Genomic DNA, 19,354 nt, shown 5'->3' on the forward strand with positions numbered 1-19,354 from the left:
TTAAAACTGGGATATGATGACGTTATGCCATTCAACATGGTTACCTGTTATGACAAACATTGGTTGCTTATGACCAACTGTAGAACATGTTCATAGGTACCTCATAACTGACACTAGCTGCAAATCTATTTACAGATGGACTCGGTGCACTTGAGAGAAGAGTAGTAGTTTGTTGTAATAATGCATGTCTGTTTGGACGCGACTACCAAAGCTAAAACCTCTTTTCAAAGGGCTGAGCAAAATCCCAGCAATATCATGATTGGGGGGTGGGCAGCAGTAATAGACTTCATGCACTGTACCCATGTGAGGAAGCAAACCCCAGTCTTTGCCATTACAAACAAACACTTTAACCACCAGGCTACCTCACTGCCCCTCAAAGAAATGGATCATGACACTGAACCAAAATACAATGAACAAGTCTGTGCATAACCTACAGTTAAGAAGAAGGGGCCATACACCATACATCTCATGTCGGTCCTAATCACAGTCCTGACATGGTCAATCTGACAGAATATGGAATGAGACTTTGCACAGATCATACATGATTTACATCCAAACATATCATGTAGCATTACATGCCAGAATCCCATGGCCAGCCTGGGGCATATTGATGATAGCAAGCATTAAGATGTTCTATGCCTTACACATCAATCACACTGACTAACAAGCTGCCTATGTCTGGCAGCAGTCATCACTATTTACCTCTCCTCAAACGTCACTTAACAACTTGTCTGCCCAAAAGGTTACAAGAAACTTAGAAATCACTTGTTGGGAGAGGATAGGCTAGGAGTATTTACCAACATGCTCGCAAGAATCTGTGACATTTTTTTAAGAGAACAGCTTTGAAACAAACCCAAAGACCAGATTCCATATAATTTAGTAACCATATAACTGTCCTCCTGGAACAGTTTCACAAACCATTTCTGCCCTTTGATTTAGCAAGATATGGAAAATACACCTGTCTTAGCACTACATTTTCTTAACAATTCTAAGTTTGACAAATCTCGAAACCTCTAAAAAAAAGAAAAACAAATGAACAACTATTATGACTGTTCCACCATAGCCACTGTTCCTTCTTGGAATGCTATGCGATAAATATTGTATGTACCTAATTTGCAAGTGTTTAAAAACTTTACCCATCTGCTGAACTGGTTTGTATACTGTTATATTTAAAGTTTTAATTATTTATGTATTCAGTAAAATAAATGCAAAATATTATCTAAACAAGACCCAGTATCACTGCATCTCTAAACGACCCAGTATGACTTAATTGCTAAACACGACGCAGTGTGACTGAATTGCTAAACACGACATGGTATGACTGAATTGCTAAACATGACACAGTATGACTGAATCGTGCCTGATGCCACATCATGAAGCGTGACTGCAGTTGTAGCAATATTGACAAGTACCTGATGTCTGACACAAGTACCAATCAATTGTCTGTTCTGAACTCACAGCTGTGACAGTCTCCCATTGATCATGATCTCGCCCATTTGATTCTTGTCCCACTTCACTGCATGTTCAACATGGATGGACGCTACTTTTAGTTAATGTAGGTTTATGTCTGACACCAGCTTAGATGATGCACTTCCAGAACCATCACTTACGGTACTACAACATATCACTGCCATGTCTTATCAACCATGTTCCATTTGTTAACAGTATGTCCTGCTACAGGGTTAGACACTAACAACGAAATCTAGCTAGTTCACTGTCAAATCCTGACCATGATAAACTGACAAACTTGCATCTCCACCTGCCTGAAGACTGAACACCCTGTATCGTAATGTTCTGACTGTCCCTAAATACCTGCAGACAAAACAAACAACATAGAACCAAACACTGTTTCATATCAATCTTCCTGTCTCCCACATCATAGCCATGTCAAGCAACGAAATTTGAGAAAATGTTTCAACCAAATAACACAATCCTTTCTAAGTACAACCCACTTGTTAAGCTGGTCTTTAAGCCACAACAGGCTAATTCCTAAACAATATTTACCAACAGCAAGTGAGCTGTACTTCACTTCTCAATAAAGAAACACTTGTACCAAGCCTTTGATCAGGCCCTTTGATCAATACCTGTAAATAATCAATAAACTTGCAAGAAAGCCAACAAATCAACTCCTTTTTTTTTACCCAAAACACAGAAACAGCTTCAATTGTTTACAAGTGGCGTAATGATATCCAAGGTCAGACCAACATTTTTCACAAATTCATTTTCTACACCCAAAGCTACCTTTACCTGCTGATAACTATCTCCTAACTGAGTGGTTTCCTAGTGATCAAAGTTTTATGTTCATTGTGCCTAGAGAAGGTAGAAATGTTCAAGGTGAGTTGGGCCAATGTGACTTGAAGACATTCTTGCTGAAGGCAAAGCCTGCTACCTCCTCCAGGTAGTTGTGACAGATGCCTGCCTGCCTCCCTATCTCCATACCTCCCAGTCTATATATAGAGCCATGCTGCTGGGACCCAGTGAAGCAGCAAGCCCCCATCAGTGCAAGGTAGGAAATGTGTTCCACACAAACAGGAGTGAGAAGCATACAGCTCCTCAAGCTTCATGTTGAACTACCCACGACATGGAGAGGCTACAGATTGTACTCACTTCTGACGATGCAGAACTGCTGATCCAGACTTGGAATGTGATATTCCATTCCCAAACACAGTCTAACACGGAAATACTCTAATTGCTCCCAGGCCAGATCTACATCTATACCTGCACCTTGGAATACAGCTCATCACAACAGATTAACTGATACAATCACTGCTTCACTTGCTTCTTTATACAGACACCAGGTCAAATACAATGTAACTTCTTAATGTGTCCAAATGAATAAATATTTCAGTTCCCTGTCCAAAACTCGTAACTATGAACATTTCTAAACATGGAAGTTTACAAAAAACATTGTGCAAGGAAACCGAAACTATCCTATAATCTGTCAGACTGTGTGCCCTAGAAAATTCAGGGCACTGTAAGACAGTTAGTTCATTTCTCCCTCTTGTTCATGCTGTGTGCCTAATCTATATTGCTAATGTCAACTACACAGACGTTAACATAGGACTCAAACAACCTCCTAGCATCATATTTATTATCAGCATCACACACAAACATCAGATGTAGCACTCATCAGACAAACATCAATAGAGTGTGTCAGTTTTTCCAAAACTCTCATAACAGTCTCAGCACTCCATTTTCTCCAGTATTGATATAACCAGAATGTAAGATATCTTCTTTGTACAAACAACCTGACTAATTGCAACAGCCTAATAAAAGTATTATGGTGTGAAAGCCTCATTATTTTCCCTGCTATAATTGACACCTCCCTAATCTCCAAGCTCCCAAACACAGCCAACCTAGCAACAAAACCCTGCACTCCACAACACTTGAGGCAACATTAAGTCCCAAGAGACCCGAAGCCAGTCTTTGCAGGCAGTATCAAAGAGCTTCTGGGTCTGATTGCATTGTATTCCTCACTGTTGGGCTCTTCTCTGACCTGCTACAGCATCACTCACTGTCAAATGCACTGGTATCATAGGCTAAGCTGTTCCATTAAGGGCAGAAAATCGGAATGTCCATAGTAAAAGGATTGTGTGGTCCACGAGGCATTAGGATAGATGACAGTGTTAGGGCAATAATGTCTACATTCAGGATGAACATGGCTGAAATGACCCGAACATCTGGTGACAGTGAGCAAACGTAATCATACCTATCAAAACTGTAGAACATCAACCTCGTTATCCTCTAGAAATTCTTCTGTCAAATGTTGAGAAACATGCCAAATATTGTCAAATTTATAAGACTGAGTTAAATCTGTAGTTTCAAATTTGGGGTGAAATATAACGTGACCATGGCTGTGACAGGTCAAATGGTTAAATAAAATTATGAGAAGTCTTGCACATGTTAAATGCTGCTACCTCTAACAATAAATGAATCATTTAGCCCCCTCAAAACTCCTTTTGTAGGTCACTGCATACAGAAAGAGAAGTAATGCTGACAATAAAAATCAATTCATTCTATCTCTATGTACTAATAGCCAGTTGCAACAGCTAATTTACCATTTGCAGCTGGAATGTTCTGCACATAATTCAAAATCAATATGAACAGAGGCATACAAGCTTCAGCAACTTTACAATAGGTGTGGCCATCATAAACCTATATTTACCTGCTCTGAATATAACACAACTTGTAATGATGTATCATGTCAATGGGGAGGAGGAGCGCCAGGCTGGGACGGGACAGTTTTATGTAATACTATGGTGATGAAGGGACATGTCCCCCTGGGTGGGTCATGGGGCAGGGCACCTACAAGGCCATGACAGAATAAATATAGCAGTGGCCTACAAACATGGAAATCAATGTGTAAATTGACTGTGATGAGATTGCACACAAACATAAGCGTCCGTTCAGGGCAACAACACTTGAGTGTCACCAGATTAGTACAACTAGGTGGCTCTGTTTGCTTTAGGTGTTGACAGTGTAGTTAAGTAACCACAATTACTCCAAGTGGAAGGACTACAAATGCACCATGGCAGGACGACTCGATTCATCCCTTGCTACAACTGGAACACTATGCTACAACTGGAACACTATGCTACAACTGGAACACTATCTGCAATACTTAAATAGCTTCCTATTGAGTGCCTCACTTGAATCATGTGGAGTGAATGAGCAAATCAGCAAGACTTTCAGCAATATTACATCAAATTCATAGAAAACACCTAAGAGGGCCCTGAGCCTACCAACTTAAGGAAGCAAATGTACCGCAACAGAAATATACTACGGGATTGCAAAAGAAATCTCTGGCAATGGATCATTTTCAGGATTATTAGCCATTTTATGAATTTAGAATGGGTCACTGCCCTTGTATGACTTGTAAACTTCAAAATTCTAATGAGCTTTTTATTCTGATGTGCAAATGACACATGGCTCCAGCCTTTCCCAATCCCTGTACTAGCTCAACTGGTCTCCTACAGCAGGTTCAATGACAGGAAATGTTTACAGCTGGGACTGCACATTTCATTACGCTTTGTTATTCCTTGTGACTGACTAATCACTGCACACTGAGGTGGGCAGATTAATAACAATCCATGTTTACTGCGGTGTTGTGAGAATAACTTGAAATAACTACACCTGAGCAATGTGTATGTAGCAGCATACAGTTAGGTGACCTTGAAAAACCCAGGTCTCTGAAAACACATAATTTTCATAGAAACAAACAGCTCCAACTAAAATGCCACCCATATTCATGTAGCAAGTAGCATCATACCTTGACAACAATGTTTCAAAAATCCAAAATGCACCTCCAGATGGCAGCATCATCACAGCAGTCACCATATCTACAGTTGCATTGTAACTCGTATGACCTTTCTGCAAACAGTTTTCTACAATATCCAACTCACATATCTACCAGGAAATAATCAGCATATCAATACACACGTCTACTCAAAATGTTTTATTTGCAACAATTTCATCACCCACTTTCAAGCCTATATATCATTATAAACAATTATTAAGCAAGTTTTTCAACTTGTATATTCCTTCTTAAAAGAAACTTCCAAACACTGTCACCACTCTTGCAACTTTTGCTTTAACAAAAACATGCTCATACAGATAAACAATAAAACTCTTCTACATGCATATGCAACAATTCATCTAGCAGTCCTGACGTGATATTGGACAAACAACACTTTAACTCAGTGTATAGATAAATCCATATAAAATTTAAAACAAATAAAAAATAAAATAAATACAAATCACTTAACACAAACAATGTAGATCCCTCTATGTCCTCTATCTTAAGCTGTAAGGAAAAGCTGTCAAAACATAAATCAAGCCACAATGTCCTCTAAGAGGCCCCAACAACACTATCTCAGTAAACCAAGCTCAAACAGCTGTATACCCACTCTGCACTTGAGGTTATCAAAAACTACCCTCTGGAACACGAAACTCTTAAACGTTTGCATAGATTGACCCAGCCAGAGGTATCTTGTGCACATTAAACTTTCATCGGTTGATCAACTGAGCTTAGCTGCCATACTGGGATCTTGTACACTTTGCTCAGTCTATAAACAAGTTAGGGAGAAGGATACAGAAAGTGTGTCTGACATCCTCAATCCTCATCAATACTGCATGCAATGGCTTCTGACACCAATGTTAACTTGCCATCTGGTAACCGATCTGTTTGAACATTGTTCATACAATGCCATACCTCACAGAATCTTTCTTAAGAATAGCTAATGAACAAATATCTGAACATCAACTTCATCATCTCAAGTCTGCTTTACGAAACAGATCAACCATTCTTTGAGTGATCATTAATTTGGTTTGCTTCAATGCTTCGGGGGATGTTTCACAGTGCACTTTAATCGGATTACCATTAAACAGTTGACAAAGTATTGATGTTACAGATTTCAATGGGATTAACTGCAGGTGAAAAACAACTGGCTGGAAGCAGTGATACTGATGGACCATATTGAGAAACAGGTTAGGGCAAATTATGAGAATTCTTAAGAAAGCATTAACAAAAATATCTGCCACTAAGCTTGTAAATGGACTGTGAGGAAAAATTTACCACAGCATCATGTACTATAGATCATTCCTCTTGAGTGAGTTTATTTTATAGTTTTGTTAATATTCCAGCAATATCACAGCGGTGACACCAGAGATGGGCTTCACACATAGCAATCATGTGGGAAATCGAACCCATGTCTTTGCTGTGACAAGAAAAGCCTTTAACCACTAGGATACCACCCCCATTCCTACGAGAAAATAACCTCTCTGATCCGAAAACCTACAAATTAACAAGCATACAAATCTGTGGGGAGAGGTGGAGACCAACCCATGTGCTTATAATACTGTAGAAACTATACCATATGTGCTTATATGGAGCTGACACGTATTATAAAAGTATGTTTCCATTTTTGGTCATAATAAAAAGAGTGCATGAAATAAGCAACTACACAATAGGCAATGTCAAAAAAGATATGCCCAAAATATATATCAATATTTCAATAGTATTTCTTTCCAAGTAATACACAGGATATTTTCTCGGACACAAATTGATAGTCAACAGTTATTCATACATGAAAGTAACAGCATTTTCAAAAGATGATCACTTTATGGAAAGACCTTAATGTCATTTGTCACAAATGAAATCACTATACATTTCACTCATTTGACAAAGACACTCTCCTAAATGAGCAAAAGAAAATGGTAATGAACTTTGACTTAAAACCAGTGGTTAAGGTAAACACATGGCACAGATGTAACACCCAGAACAGGAAAGCACCTGTTACTCCAAGCTGTCTACTCCAAGATAACTCCACATATTTCCTAGAAGTAGGCACAACCTGGCTATCAGATGAAGCAACTTCACACCACGAATGTCCTAACCTTTGCTCAGGTGAGCTAACCCAAACAGACTTGTAAGTAAAGATATGTCTATGGTTGTAGCAGTGCCTACCAGCACATGTTGATGACATTGCAATGAAACCCTACTCTCTGGTTGCCCACATCTTTGGCTCTGCTACAAGAATCTTGGTTCCTTCCTATCTTGGTTAAGCAGAATCAGCATGTATGCTTGTACTCGGCACCACTTGCATATTGTGCTGAGCTGGCTATTGCTCATATCCAACAACAGTCAAAAACTGCAACATCATTAGGAGCAACACAAGCCAGGTGTTAATCTGTTTATGGGATCTAGCGCTGCATTATACAGATCAAAATTAGTTTCTGTCTCAGAAATTGCTATCAGTTGTATCTAGGCAGTCACACCATGACTCAACAGGAATCATTTTATGACCAGACGCATTCTTTATGGGACAAAGATAATGACACACACTAACAGTTAGAATGCTGAACCCACTCAGAAACAGTTAGTGCAGGATTGATATTTTGCGAGTTTCAGTGACAATCTGGGTACATAAAAAATCTGAACCGAGAAATATCAAAGCAGCCTTCTTTGTGGCAACTGGAGGACAGAGCTACAATAGCCTACATACAAGCTGCATAACGTACTGACTTCAGCCAGGGTTTTAAATTTATACTGATTTTTTTCACAGGTTTTGTCTTAGTCGACTTATTATTTTATCAAAGGTCATCATAAAAATCAGCACAAACGTACATCATTTTCAAAATATCTAAAATGCCCAAATGCAGGAATTGATGATCTCAACAGCTACCTTGCATTTCAGAATACTACCTCTGACAGTCCCTATTTCAAGTCTTTAACATTTAAGCACGGGCACTGACTTGTTGAACGTGATTTGGTCTGAACTGAACCAGCTACCAACAACATCGCTATGAGTCAGCTATTCTTAGCTGGATAAGACAGCTAAGCTCTGAACATACTCTACCACCACTCCTGGTTTAAAACCCTCTGCTAAGTATGACCTAGAGGACACACTAACAAACTGTTTAATTCCAACAGCAACACCAGACCCCATCTTGTCAGTCTGTAGACATACTTGGATTTCATTAAAGCTAAGTTCAGAGTGAACTACCTAATCAGACAATTTAACAACCATCCAGATGAATTAGATATACAAACAATAAACAGACATGTTAATGCAAAGTTAAAACCAAAAACGAACTGACATGAACTTTATACAGTACTCTGGTAACATAAAAATTGTAGTGCTGAGAAGACTCAGGAAGGATTCTCATCATGTTGAAAGATAATTTCCATGTCATAATCTGAAGCTTTTGATTTCTTCCATAAAGCCAAGGCTGTAGTAACCTCTGAGCTGTAAACATGGCTGAACTTCCTGAGAGTATGCACCAGATAAAGCCTACCAGACACAACGTTTACAGAGATAAAACAAGTCAGTCTGACAGCCACCAGAGCTTGTGTGACAGTGAATTCATGAAGTGCAAGGTTAAGATTAGCAGACCAGTGAGGTACGAACTGCGACACCTCACACCCTACCTCAAACACTGAATGTTGACATGGTCAGCTTTCGCACCCAAAAGTGTGCCCTAAGTATGTCACACACACGATAACCACACTTTTAGCACCAGCCAATTTGGACTTGCCTAATCTGCTCAGAAACACTTCTGAGCATGAAAATACTCAAGCAATTGTTTTGGAATTTTTTTTATAAAATTGCCACAATATAAGAGATGAGATTCTGTATCCTCTGACCAAGAACGAAACATCTTAGAAATTACAGCAAGCACCATGGTCAAATTTACTTGATTACCCTAAAATCTGAGTGTACTGGTCCAAGCACAGCCTTAAAAATTATTTTCAGTATATTTATTATATATTTTCAGATATACTGTGAACTAACAGAACTTCTTTGACAAACAGAATTTTCAACACTCAGCTTCAGGGCAGTGGTGCATGTCGCAGATTTGCTTGAGTGTGCCATAAACAGCAAAAACACCACAAACCACCAAATCTTTGTTCATTGTCCTATATTGCTATAATGTGCTGATAAAGCAGACCAAAGGGCTCTAAGGATCCAATAAACTTCAGATAATAAAATCTATGGTTTCCTTAATGGTAGTGACAGATCTCTGAACATCCTTCTCTTATCTCAATAAGAGATGACAAGAATCCAAGTTCTGTCTGCCTCAGGGTCAGTGGCTGGTTAAACACTATTACACAGTTGCAAATATTCAGATAACCTAATGTAGAAACAAGGTATCCTGTCCGGTGTCCGAATAAATGTATTGGCCTAACACTGCTGGCATTGTTGCAAGGAACACAGTACAAAGGACATGAATGTAGGCAAGGTTAACTGCTGGTCACTGGGGCTCAACAGACAATAACACATTTCAAACTACATAGTATAGTGTGGGTTCGAGTACTGTAAAACGTACAGGACAACCTGTGAAACAAACACATCAACACCTCTGTCAGTGTGTGACACTATATCAAGGCCAAGATCAATGCACATCAAGGCCAGTTTGTTCGTGATGGGTGAATATCAATTGTCCACTATATTAACTTCACCTTATCATTAAAAGCATGATTCAAAGTCCACAACCAGCCATGTTCACAGCAAAGGTCTTTCATTCATGTAATGAGGGTAAGAGCAACTTCATTTTACAATACAGGGCAGGCTACTCCTTTGAATGTATTCTGGAAAGTGACAATGTTCCACCAAGTTGGTACACTGTTCAACCCAGCAATACACCCACCCAACTCACTCCAACAAAAAAACAAATTGTTGGGTATCATATTGGCTCATTTTCCAGGACACTGAATCTCATCTAAAATTACCTGATGCCTCTTACGATATCACTTTCCATGAATCAAAACTGGGCAGCAGACATAGAATAAGTTTTGGGACTCGAACCCGGATCTTTGATCTGATAAGATAACACTTTAACCACTAGGCCACCCAACAACCGCCCTACAAAGCTGGCAAGATATTTTTTTTTTCAAACAACAGCCGCCTTACTTAGCCTTCTTAAATGCCTGAGGCAAACACCACACTAACATACTGCACTGGCAGCTACCCTTGGCCATATTTGACTACAGGTTATGAGGCAGTTCATAGCCATCTCTATCTGAATGTCAATAGGTTATGCCCAGCCTAAACAAACATGTAGCAGTCTATTATGTTTGTCTATGTCATTTTGTTTGTTAGAGAAATATTACAATGATCATTTACAGCAGTTGATCTTTCCATATTCTTATACTTCATGTCTCAATACTAAACCTTACAACAATTGAAAGTGCTGACTTTCATCATCATTATCATCATCATTATCATCATCATAATCATCATCATAATCATCACTACAATCAAGACAATGGCTGAAACATTGCTAATGGGATACTATCTCAAAAATATCCATAAATATCAATTAATCATCACCTAAATTGGCGCCCTCAAATTACATGCTGTTACCAACAAGTATGTTTTTAGTGGGTCATTATCAAAATAAGTCAGCCAGTAATCCCCATGAGCTTGGAATCTACCAATCTTAATGTTTAAATGGAATCTGATTTCCTATCACATTATTTAATTATACTGAACATTATTTAAACAATGAACTTTATTCAATCACATCCATTATCATACTATCTTTCATAATACAAACAAAGTGAGAGAGTCTGGTTCTAAGCCATTTATAGCAATTTTCCAGCAATATCACAGTAAGGGGATAACAGAAATGAGCTTCACAAATTGTACCCATATGGGAAATCGAACTCGAGTATTTACATTAACATCTAACACTTTAACTGCTAGGCTACTCCCTGACCTCATACAACCACAGCAATCAGTGAGAGTGAGATCCAACGACCTGTAGACAAACTACTGTACACTCAGGTGTTGAAGTCAGTAACATGCTCCTGAACAATCTCCCCATTACCAGTAACAATGGCCCTACTAAGTGGTGTCAGCTGTGACTTCACATCCTAAACCGACTGCAGACACAATCTACATCAACAGTTTCCAGCAAGCTGACCCAGTTTCCTCAAACACCTCTCAGTGTCAAGGCAGGGTCAAGCGCTGATTTATGTACATATTTTGTCAAGATAAAATTGTAAACAAACTTTTTAGAAGTATCAGATAGCTATGGCCTGGTGTGTATCTGCAAGACTGAAGGTGAACACCATACTGACAAAGGTTGTGGGAGATTTCAACACATTAACATTTATCAAACCATGATAACTTACATGAGTATCCAAGAACAGATGCTTCATTTTCAAATGACACCACAAATCAGGATTTCATTCATTGAAATACCAAATATCTAAAATATGATATTGAAAATGTATCAAGGCTTATCATTTTATGACACCAGACTGAACCGAAAGATAAGCATTTAATTAATGAAGAGATATTAAACATGGCAGTCACAAACTTGTTTTAAAAATGCCCATGGCCAAATTCCTCTTATGCTTGAACACACCCCTGCCATGTACGCATTAAGCTACTTTAATCCAGATGTAAACACTGAGGCTAATTTCACCTAAACATACCAGTAATCTATTTACAAGGGTATCATATTGCCTGTAACTGTACTACTCCTACCAGCTGTCTGCTTGGACCGTGGCCAGTGTAGTTGATACTGAGTGCTACCTGTATCAAACAGGTGAGAGCGCAACAACAATCATTATACACACCCAAGAATGCAATGAATGTCAGACTATCAAACTGAGACGACCAATAGGTGGGTTCAACTGACACACTCCCTGATAAGACTCACACAAGAGAATCACAACAATATGTGAGTCATTTTACAAACCGGTGACAACAGGGGACGAGATAATGTTTCAGACAGTAAGCAGTGAGAGACAGGCCACCATGTGAACAGAACCACTGTCAACCTGACTGTTGAGTCAAAAACTGAAGGAGGCTTTTTATAGCAAGGCTGTGATTACTATCACCTTCACTATTTCAGGTGCTGACTCAAAAACATTCCACAATCTTTTCAGTTGATTGTAACCTGCAGTTATTTCAGAAAATTTAAAATTGTGTTAGCTGGTCATATAGCTAGATAAATCAGATGATTTGCCAAAAATCTGTTCTGAGGCAAATAGAGTTAGACGACATTCATTCTTGGAATCCTTCACAGATACAAATTGTCATTTTCAAAAATCCCCTTTCAATAGATCTCCATCTGTTATCATGGTTAATATGAAAGTTCAAAACATTCAAATCATGTCTGGATGTCCTCATTAGACATGTCAAAAGCCAGTACCATGATTAGCTGACTGCCAGAAGCTTTGCATCAGAACTTTTTGAAAACTTCAAAGGCAAAGCATTCATGTTGAAAATAGTTTTGAAAAGATAATATGACATGAATACTTAAAGGATGTGGTATAGATACATAAACAAATCTAAAAAGAGACAAAACTGATACCTTCCAAAAGTTCTACTCTGATTCTGTGCCATGTCACTCTGTGAAATTCAAAAACCATTGGCTGACTCTACAATTAGTTTGAAAAACATCTTAAACATCAAAGTGTCAATTACCCAAAAACATAACTTATCATCAGCATATTTTCTTTAATATGATGAGTAAGCACAGAACACTGTGTAGCAACTGGGGGCATCCGAGGAAGCAGATATTACTGGATAAAGACCTGACTGTGAGTTACTTCCTCTTGTCTATCGTGGTATGCCAATTATTCCAGCAATAAAATGAAATCTGACATGCACTGCAAGCTGTCAAATATAACAGGAACTGTTGAAACCTTTCATTATTGCTGTGTTCAAAACAAAACAATGTCACATGACTCAGAATCTTTCAATAAGCTTGATATATTCTCACAGTCATGCCTGTTGCCATTTTTGGTCATGGTAGTAATCCACTACAGTGTCAGAGTTGCATTGCCTCACACACCAGTCCTCATGCTTATGTCGCCCCCTTATCTTGTTAATCCCCATAATATTTGTCTATATTGAGGGATATCAAGTTCATCTATGTTAATTAACAGCTACATTTCAAGCGCAGTGTAAGCTATATCGCCAAGGTTACATTCAGAAATAGAACTCATTTATAGGTCAACCTTGTATTTTGCTGAACAGCTGGTTTAGAGAGTGGTCTTTGGACACATCACAAAACTTGCAATGTGAAACAGTTTACACAAATGGAAACTTTAGGATAGATCATGACTAATTATTGAAAACAAGGAAGGTCTTTTTTCATAGCGTATTTTCAAGACTGGTCCACTGATGTAAGGTCAAGTTATATCTTCACAAAATTTTGTTTCCATGACATTTTGAGGATGAAGACAACAAGACAACTTATTGTTGTGATAACTAACATGACGATGAGGGTTGGGACAGTAGGAAGGACAGCAGAACTTGTCAAATGATACGAGACGATTTACTAATTTCCAAGTACTCTGTAAATCCATAGGGCATAGAGTTTAAGTTAGACTGACACATCCTATCTTGCATTTGACAAAAGTCTGTTGTTACTTCCATTCATCCATTTATTCTGTGCATAGTTGTAGAAATGCCCCGCCCCGTGCACTACCATATTAGGTGTGTAATCAACACCGCTAACCCAATACACGAGAAACATGGCGGACACCGGCAAGTGCGCTAACTCTGTCCCTACCTCTGTCGCCCGCTAGAAAACACTACCTGAATTATAGTATCCAAACGAACACAGAAAGATGAAACTCGTCACACATCCAACACGGTTCAGCATGACTGGTTTGATTCGCCATGCGCGGTGTAACAGCTCCTCGACACTGACCTTTTTCTGCTGCTTTTCCCATGCCGGGTCGAGTAAACCCTCTCGATCCCATTCCTCCTCCTCTTCCATATAACCATCATAGTAGTCTTCTTCCGCCATTTTTGTGGCTCCTCTCCTCTCCTCTCCCGGCTTACAAAGGTGCTGAAAGAATTATATTCGACAATTTTGATGTGCTTTACTTGGGCAGCATGAATCTTTACGGGGCTGTACACCGCCCGCCAGCCGAGTAAGATGGTTGGTCACGTGACGAGAGCTCCGGAAGTGAATGCCTTCTTTCGTCAGAGTTCCGTGTCAGAGGTCACAGAAAGGAGGTGTGACCGATCGGCTGCAGTAGCGACAGTGGAATGTTCACTGAAAGTCAAAACAAACAATAGTTACAAACTAATGACAACCGAAGAAATCCATATCGCACACAAATTCAAGGTTTGTTGAGGATCGTACAGTAACAAGCTCGTGAATAGGCCAAGGCGCTAGGCACACTAGAGCCAATTTGCAATTAGCAGTCAATCAGATTGTCATCACGCGCGTGTGATATCATTGACAACTTGTAGGAGTGTTGTCACATTAAACATTACCCATTTGTGAAGTTTTAAAGGAAGGGATCATTTAAAAACATCTACAAATCCGTTGCTTGGATTTAAACACACAAAACATAACAGCTTATGCTGTGTTTGAATTAACAGATGAACTCCAGTGTCCGTGTTATATATAAAATAAGAAGATTGGTCTCACGTTATGCAGGCGAGGGTAAAACACATTGACAATGAGCGGGATTATGACTTAAGCTGGGAAATCCAACGGCATTACGAATACTTCCTAAATGCGGAAATGACCATATTAAGTCAGCTGTAAACTGAAATGCGGTTATCAAGTTATTATATCCTTAGAGATATGTAAATCGTAACTTCAATCAATTATCCTGTTAGGCTATTAATTATATGTATGACATCACATCAGTGGAATGAGTCTAAATTTTTTATTACACGCCTTTCACGTGAAAAGAAGTGTATGTCTATAGGGTGGACTTGTAATGAAGCTAAATATACAGCTGACCCAAATTAAAACGAACAGTTCGTCTCAGGTATACATTTCTAATCAGGGATTATTCGATCAGTCATTTGTATCGACAGTAATAATCACACGGATGGGTTAGCATTCGATGTGCCTTTTAACACTATTACACGAGGGTGGGCCATCTTAGTTGTTGTTAACATGACATAACCTATTTTTATAGCTCTGCTAGTACTTGATTATAAATCGTTTTGTGTCCAGCGACACTTACGTCATGTACGGACCGAGGCAATCAACGCATGCGCCAGGTACAACCATAAGCGGACACTAGCCAACTGAAACTTGAGCTGTCTCAACTGGGTTAAAATAATATGCCCATTTCGCTAGGAAAGTGAGTAAAATGTAAAAGTGAAATTGAACCGGTTAAAAAATACTGAGTTTTAGAAACTAAAACATTTCCTCACTGGATTTGTCATTCCCAATTAAGTAACCACGAGTTGTAGATGCCACGACCCAGGGCATATGTTGTATGTAGACGTCTCAGTGACACAGAAATAAACAACTGACACCTACAAGCATAACTCCAGAACAACCTTTTTTCACAAAAGTATCACCATCATCAGCTGTCCCGCATAGACAGTCCTCTTAAATATTAGATTTAAAACATTTTCTCTTTGGGGAACAATATGTTATCATTATACTATGAATTTTAAATTTATTCGATTAGGCAATCAGAGATGATTAAGTCACAATAACGACGCTTTTACTACTACCCGTGGTATCATACCGAATACATGTACATCTCCATCGAATGACATCTTATGCGTTCCAGTATCAAATCTGGTGTCCCCGCCACCCATATAGCTAAAAGCGGCGTAAAACCCAACTCACTCCAATATCAAAACAACGATGTAAACTTTCTTTTGCACGGTAGTTTATATAGAAATCTGAAAATATGTTATATTATCGGTAAATCGGTAAGAAGTGACAACGAAAAAGATTTTGTGAAATACATGTATTCCAGGTCCAGCCAACCAGCCAATGAGACTCAGAACTCCACATACATATAAATAACAAGGAACGGTCGTCCCAGAAGGGGGGCTATATATACAACGCCAACAGGTGCCATTATACTAAGTACAAAGATTTATGTACTAATAACGAGAGATTCCCCGTTGACTCTGTTACCAGACAAGCTCCATGGACAGGTGAACTAGCTAATCCTGGTCTAAGTACTGCTGACTATTCTGAATGTGATAAATTACATGACGCTAGTCTGTCTCTCAGTCGCTGAAGCACATTATTTTCCCTACTGCCTGGCCCTCCCCATAAAAGTCCTAAATGATGCAAGTCTAAATTTCGTCAGATTCAGGATCTCCCAACTGACAGTGTCTCCTTTTCATTTTAAGTGGGTTTATTTCTTACTGTCCAAATTACAGGTACTTATGGACAGAGTTAGTCTAATGACATGTATGTTGCCCTTCTCTCGTCCACCTACCTTCTCAGAGCTCTGTCTCTGCCAGTGATGCCCTCAGTAATCACTGTCCGAATCGAAACTGACCGGAGTCCGTGGAGGCTGTACTATACCTCTGCGCCGGACGCTGTTGAGTAATTCGCTGCAGGGGAAGACAGAGGTCGGGTTTCGCTTTTCGGATGTCCACAGATGACCAGCGTTAATTAGGGTAATGTGTGCATGATCATTGTTATAGTGTTTCTGGTCAATATCATGTAATGTCCATTAGGGAGCTATTCGCAGTGGTTGGTGACTTTGAAACTAAGTGGTTGATGTAGGTCATTTTGAAATTAATCTCTACGGTCGAATTCCTGACGTAGCGTGTTCTACGCATGGGCAAACGAAATCAGATAAATTTCAGATAAACAACAGCAAAAACTGAGCAGTGACAAATTTGTCATCGTGCAGGGAAAGTCGATCTTATTCAAATCAGAGATTGGTTCCCGTTATGATCTGTTATACAGTCTATTCATGCTAACCAAGTCTAGATCTGTGTACTTTCAGGAAAACGAAGAAAATGTATGGGCTCCCTTAGAATGTTTTTGGACTTTTTTTCTGAAAAACACGTTTAAACATTAGATGTTAGCCAGTTCTCGCTACTGCTTCTTTGTTTTGCGGAAGATACAACTTAGACCTGTAACTATATTATGACGCTATGTCATTAATAAGTCACAGTCTTTGCTTTCTGACTTTTGTACTTCCTTGTAATATTGGTCTGTTGCCTTCGTACACGTTACTTGCATTTAGTTGTCCTTTGCCATGTTTCCTTTGTGCTGTTCTTTTTTTGTTTTGTTTTGTCTTTTCTGCATTATGTGCCGAGTCTATTATTGACCCATTGCTGTCATTTTGCTATTTGTTTTGTGCATCTTTTTTGTCATGTCACTCGTGCAAACTTCTGCCCTTGTGTCTCATGCAACCTGCATCCCCTGTGTCTCATGCAACCTACATCCCCTGTGTCTCATGCAACCTACATCCTTTGTGTCTCATGCAACCTACTGGTCTTGAGTCTCATGCACCCTACATCCCTTGTGTCTCAAGCAATCCACTGGCCTTGTGTCTCATGCAACCTACATCCCTTGTCTCCTGCAACCTGCTGGTCTTGTATCTCCTACAACCCACTGAAACCTGTATGCATTTAGTTCACACGGATGACTAGATTCATTGAGTCAAGAAAATCAATAGATCAGGAGTCGTCTTATTGCAATCTAAGAGTTGATATAATTCAGATTATAGAGGAAACAGTATCATATGAATGTCAAGTGCTTAATAATGCTTATCAAATAATTGGGTCTATCCTATTTGACTTTCTGGAAAGATAAGATTTTTTTGCTGGCACTGTCTCTGTGCACCCCGGAGTGTGCGTATAAGCTGGGGCGAATTTCTTCATCCCTGTATGCTAATGATAGAGGACGTGTTTATGTATGACAATACCATGTCTATGTGACGTGATATTTATCAAATGTATGCGCATGCTAATTTTACCCCACCGGATACAATGGTGCATTTGTATACATGTAAAGCCATTTCACCAGGAAACGATCAATACTCAAGTATAACACTGTGTGATTGTGAGGCTTCTCCTGAGTAACACGTGGCTTTATGGCCTATACATGAATATTTGTTTATCGTGATTTGTCATGGATTTACGTACCTACCGATACGAAATTAAATGAAACATATGCATGCAGTATCATTGTATAATCCTTTAGAGAGTGCGTTATCCTTTTGGGATATGGAAATCCTTTTGATATTTTGTGATTCTTTTGATATTAGTAATCCTTCTGAGATATGATAATCCTTCTGAGATTTTGTAATCCTAGAGCGATTTAGTAATTCTTTAGAGATATAGTATCGTTTCAAGATTTAGTAAACTGTACACCACGAGCAAAAGACTCAAATGTACCGCTGTGATTGAATAAGTTCCTTCACATCAACGCTGCTGTTTGTGTATCCAGTTATATTACGTCATGTCTGCTTAAAATGGGAGGAAAACCCGACGTGATGCAGATCTCGATTTATGATGCTAGCAAACATTGGTTTCGGAAAGGATCAACGATCATAGATCTTCCTGAATCTTAGGAAATCTAGACGTGCTTTATTTGGAGCTTTAGCAGTGCAGGGAGGGCTAGGCAGAAGGGAAAATAATGAAATTCGGGGGTTGTAAGAAAGGGTAGTTTCTGACATACCCAAGTGACTCAACTCTCTACAGTTTATGCGGTGGACTTGCACACAAGTCTCTAAGGTAATATTTAATAGTTTAGATGAACATTTCTAAAAATATTATTAATAACAGTCTGGCGTCCCTGTATTATTCGCTTATCTAGACTTGCCTCTAGAATCATTATACGTCCATGGGCTTAGCATTCAATGTAGCCTACGAGCAAGGCACAGATGCAGCTCCTTGGACCAAACCATGAACCGAGTGCAATCATTATCGTGATGATTGTTATAGTTTGAAATAGGTAAAATGTTTCAGTCAATAATTTTATGTATCTGCATCATACATCGGAACTGATCCACTAATGAGCGCCATCGACGCAGGAGAAACAGAGGCTATGGTCACGTGATGACCGCCAAACAGGTGGCTAGCAGACCACGAATATACACCGTCGTCAATTACACTGGCACATGTCGGACCGTATAACATGGCGTAAC

At 39.1% G+C, this 19,354-nt stretch overlaps 1 protein-coding gene across 3 annotated transcripts in view; it reads right to left on the reverse strand.

The window, feature by feature from the left end:
* Positions 1-14,445, reverse strand: part of LOC137293422 (alpha-actinin, sarcomeric-like) — a 63,807-nt gene extending 49,362 nt beyond the window's left edge. For all 3 annotated transcript variants that reach the window (XR_010957481.1, XM_067823951.1, XM_067823949.1), the window contains exon 1: positions 14,176-14,445. Coding sequence is in view for 2 of the 3 variants with exons in the window: in XM_067823951.1 (XP_067680052.1) it covers positions 14,176-14,274 (99 nt within the window). In the remaining variant the exon portion in view is untranslated. The remainder of the gene's footprint in view (positions 1-14,175) is intronic.
* Between the last annotated feature and the right edge of the window lie 4,909 nt (positions 14,446-19,354).

The sequence above is a fragment of the Haliotis asinina genome, chromosome 8 (genome assembly GCF_037392515.1).
Source record: "Haliotis asinina isolate JCU_RB_2024 chromosome 8, JCU_Hal_asi_v2, whole genome shotgun sequence".
Lineage (NCBI taxonomy): Eukaryota > Metazoa > Mollusca > Gastropoda > Lepetellida > Haliotidae > Haliotis > Haliotis asinina.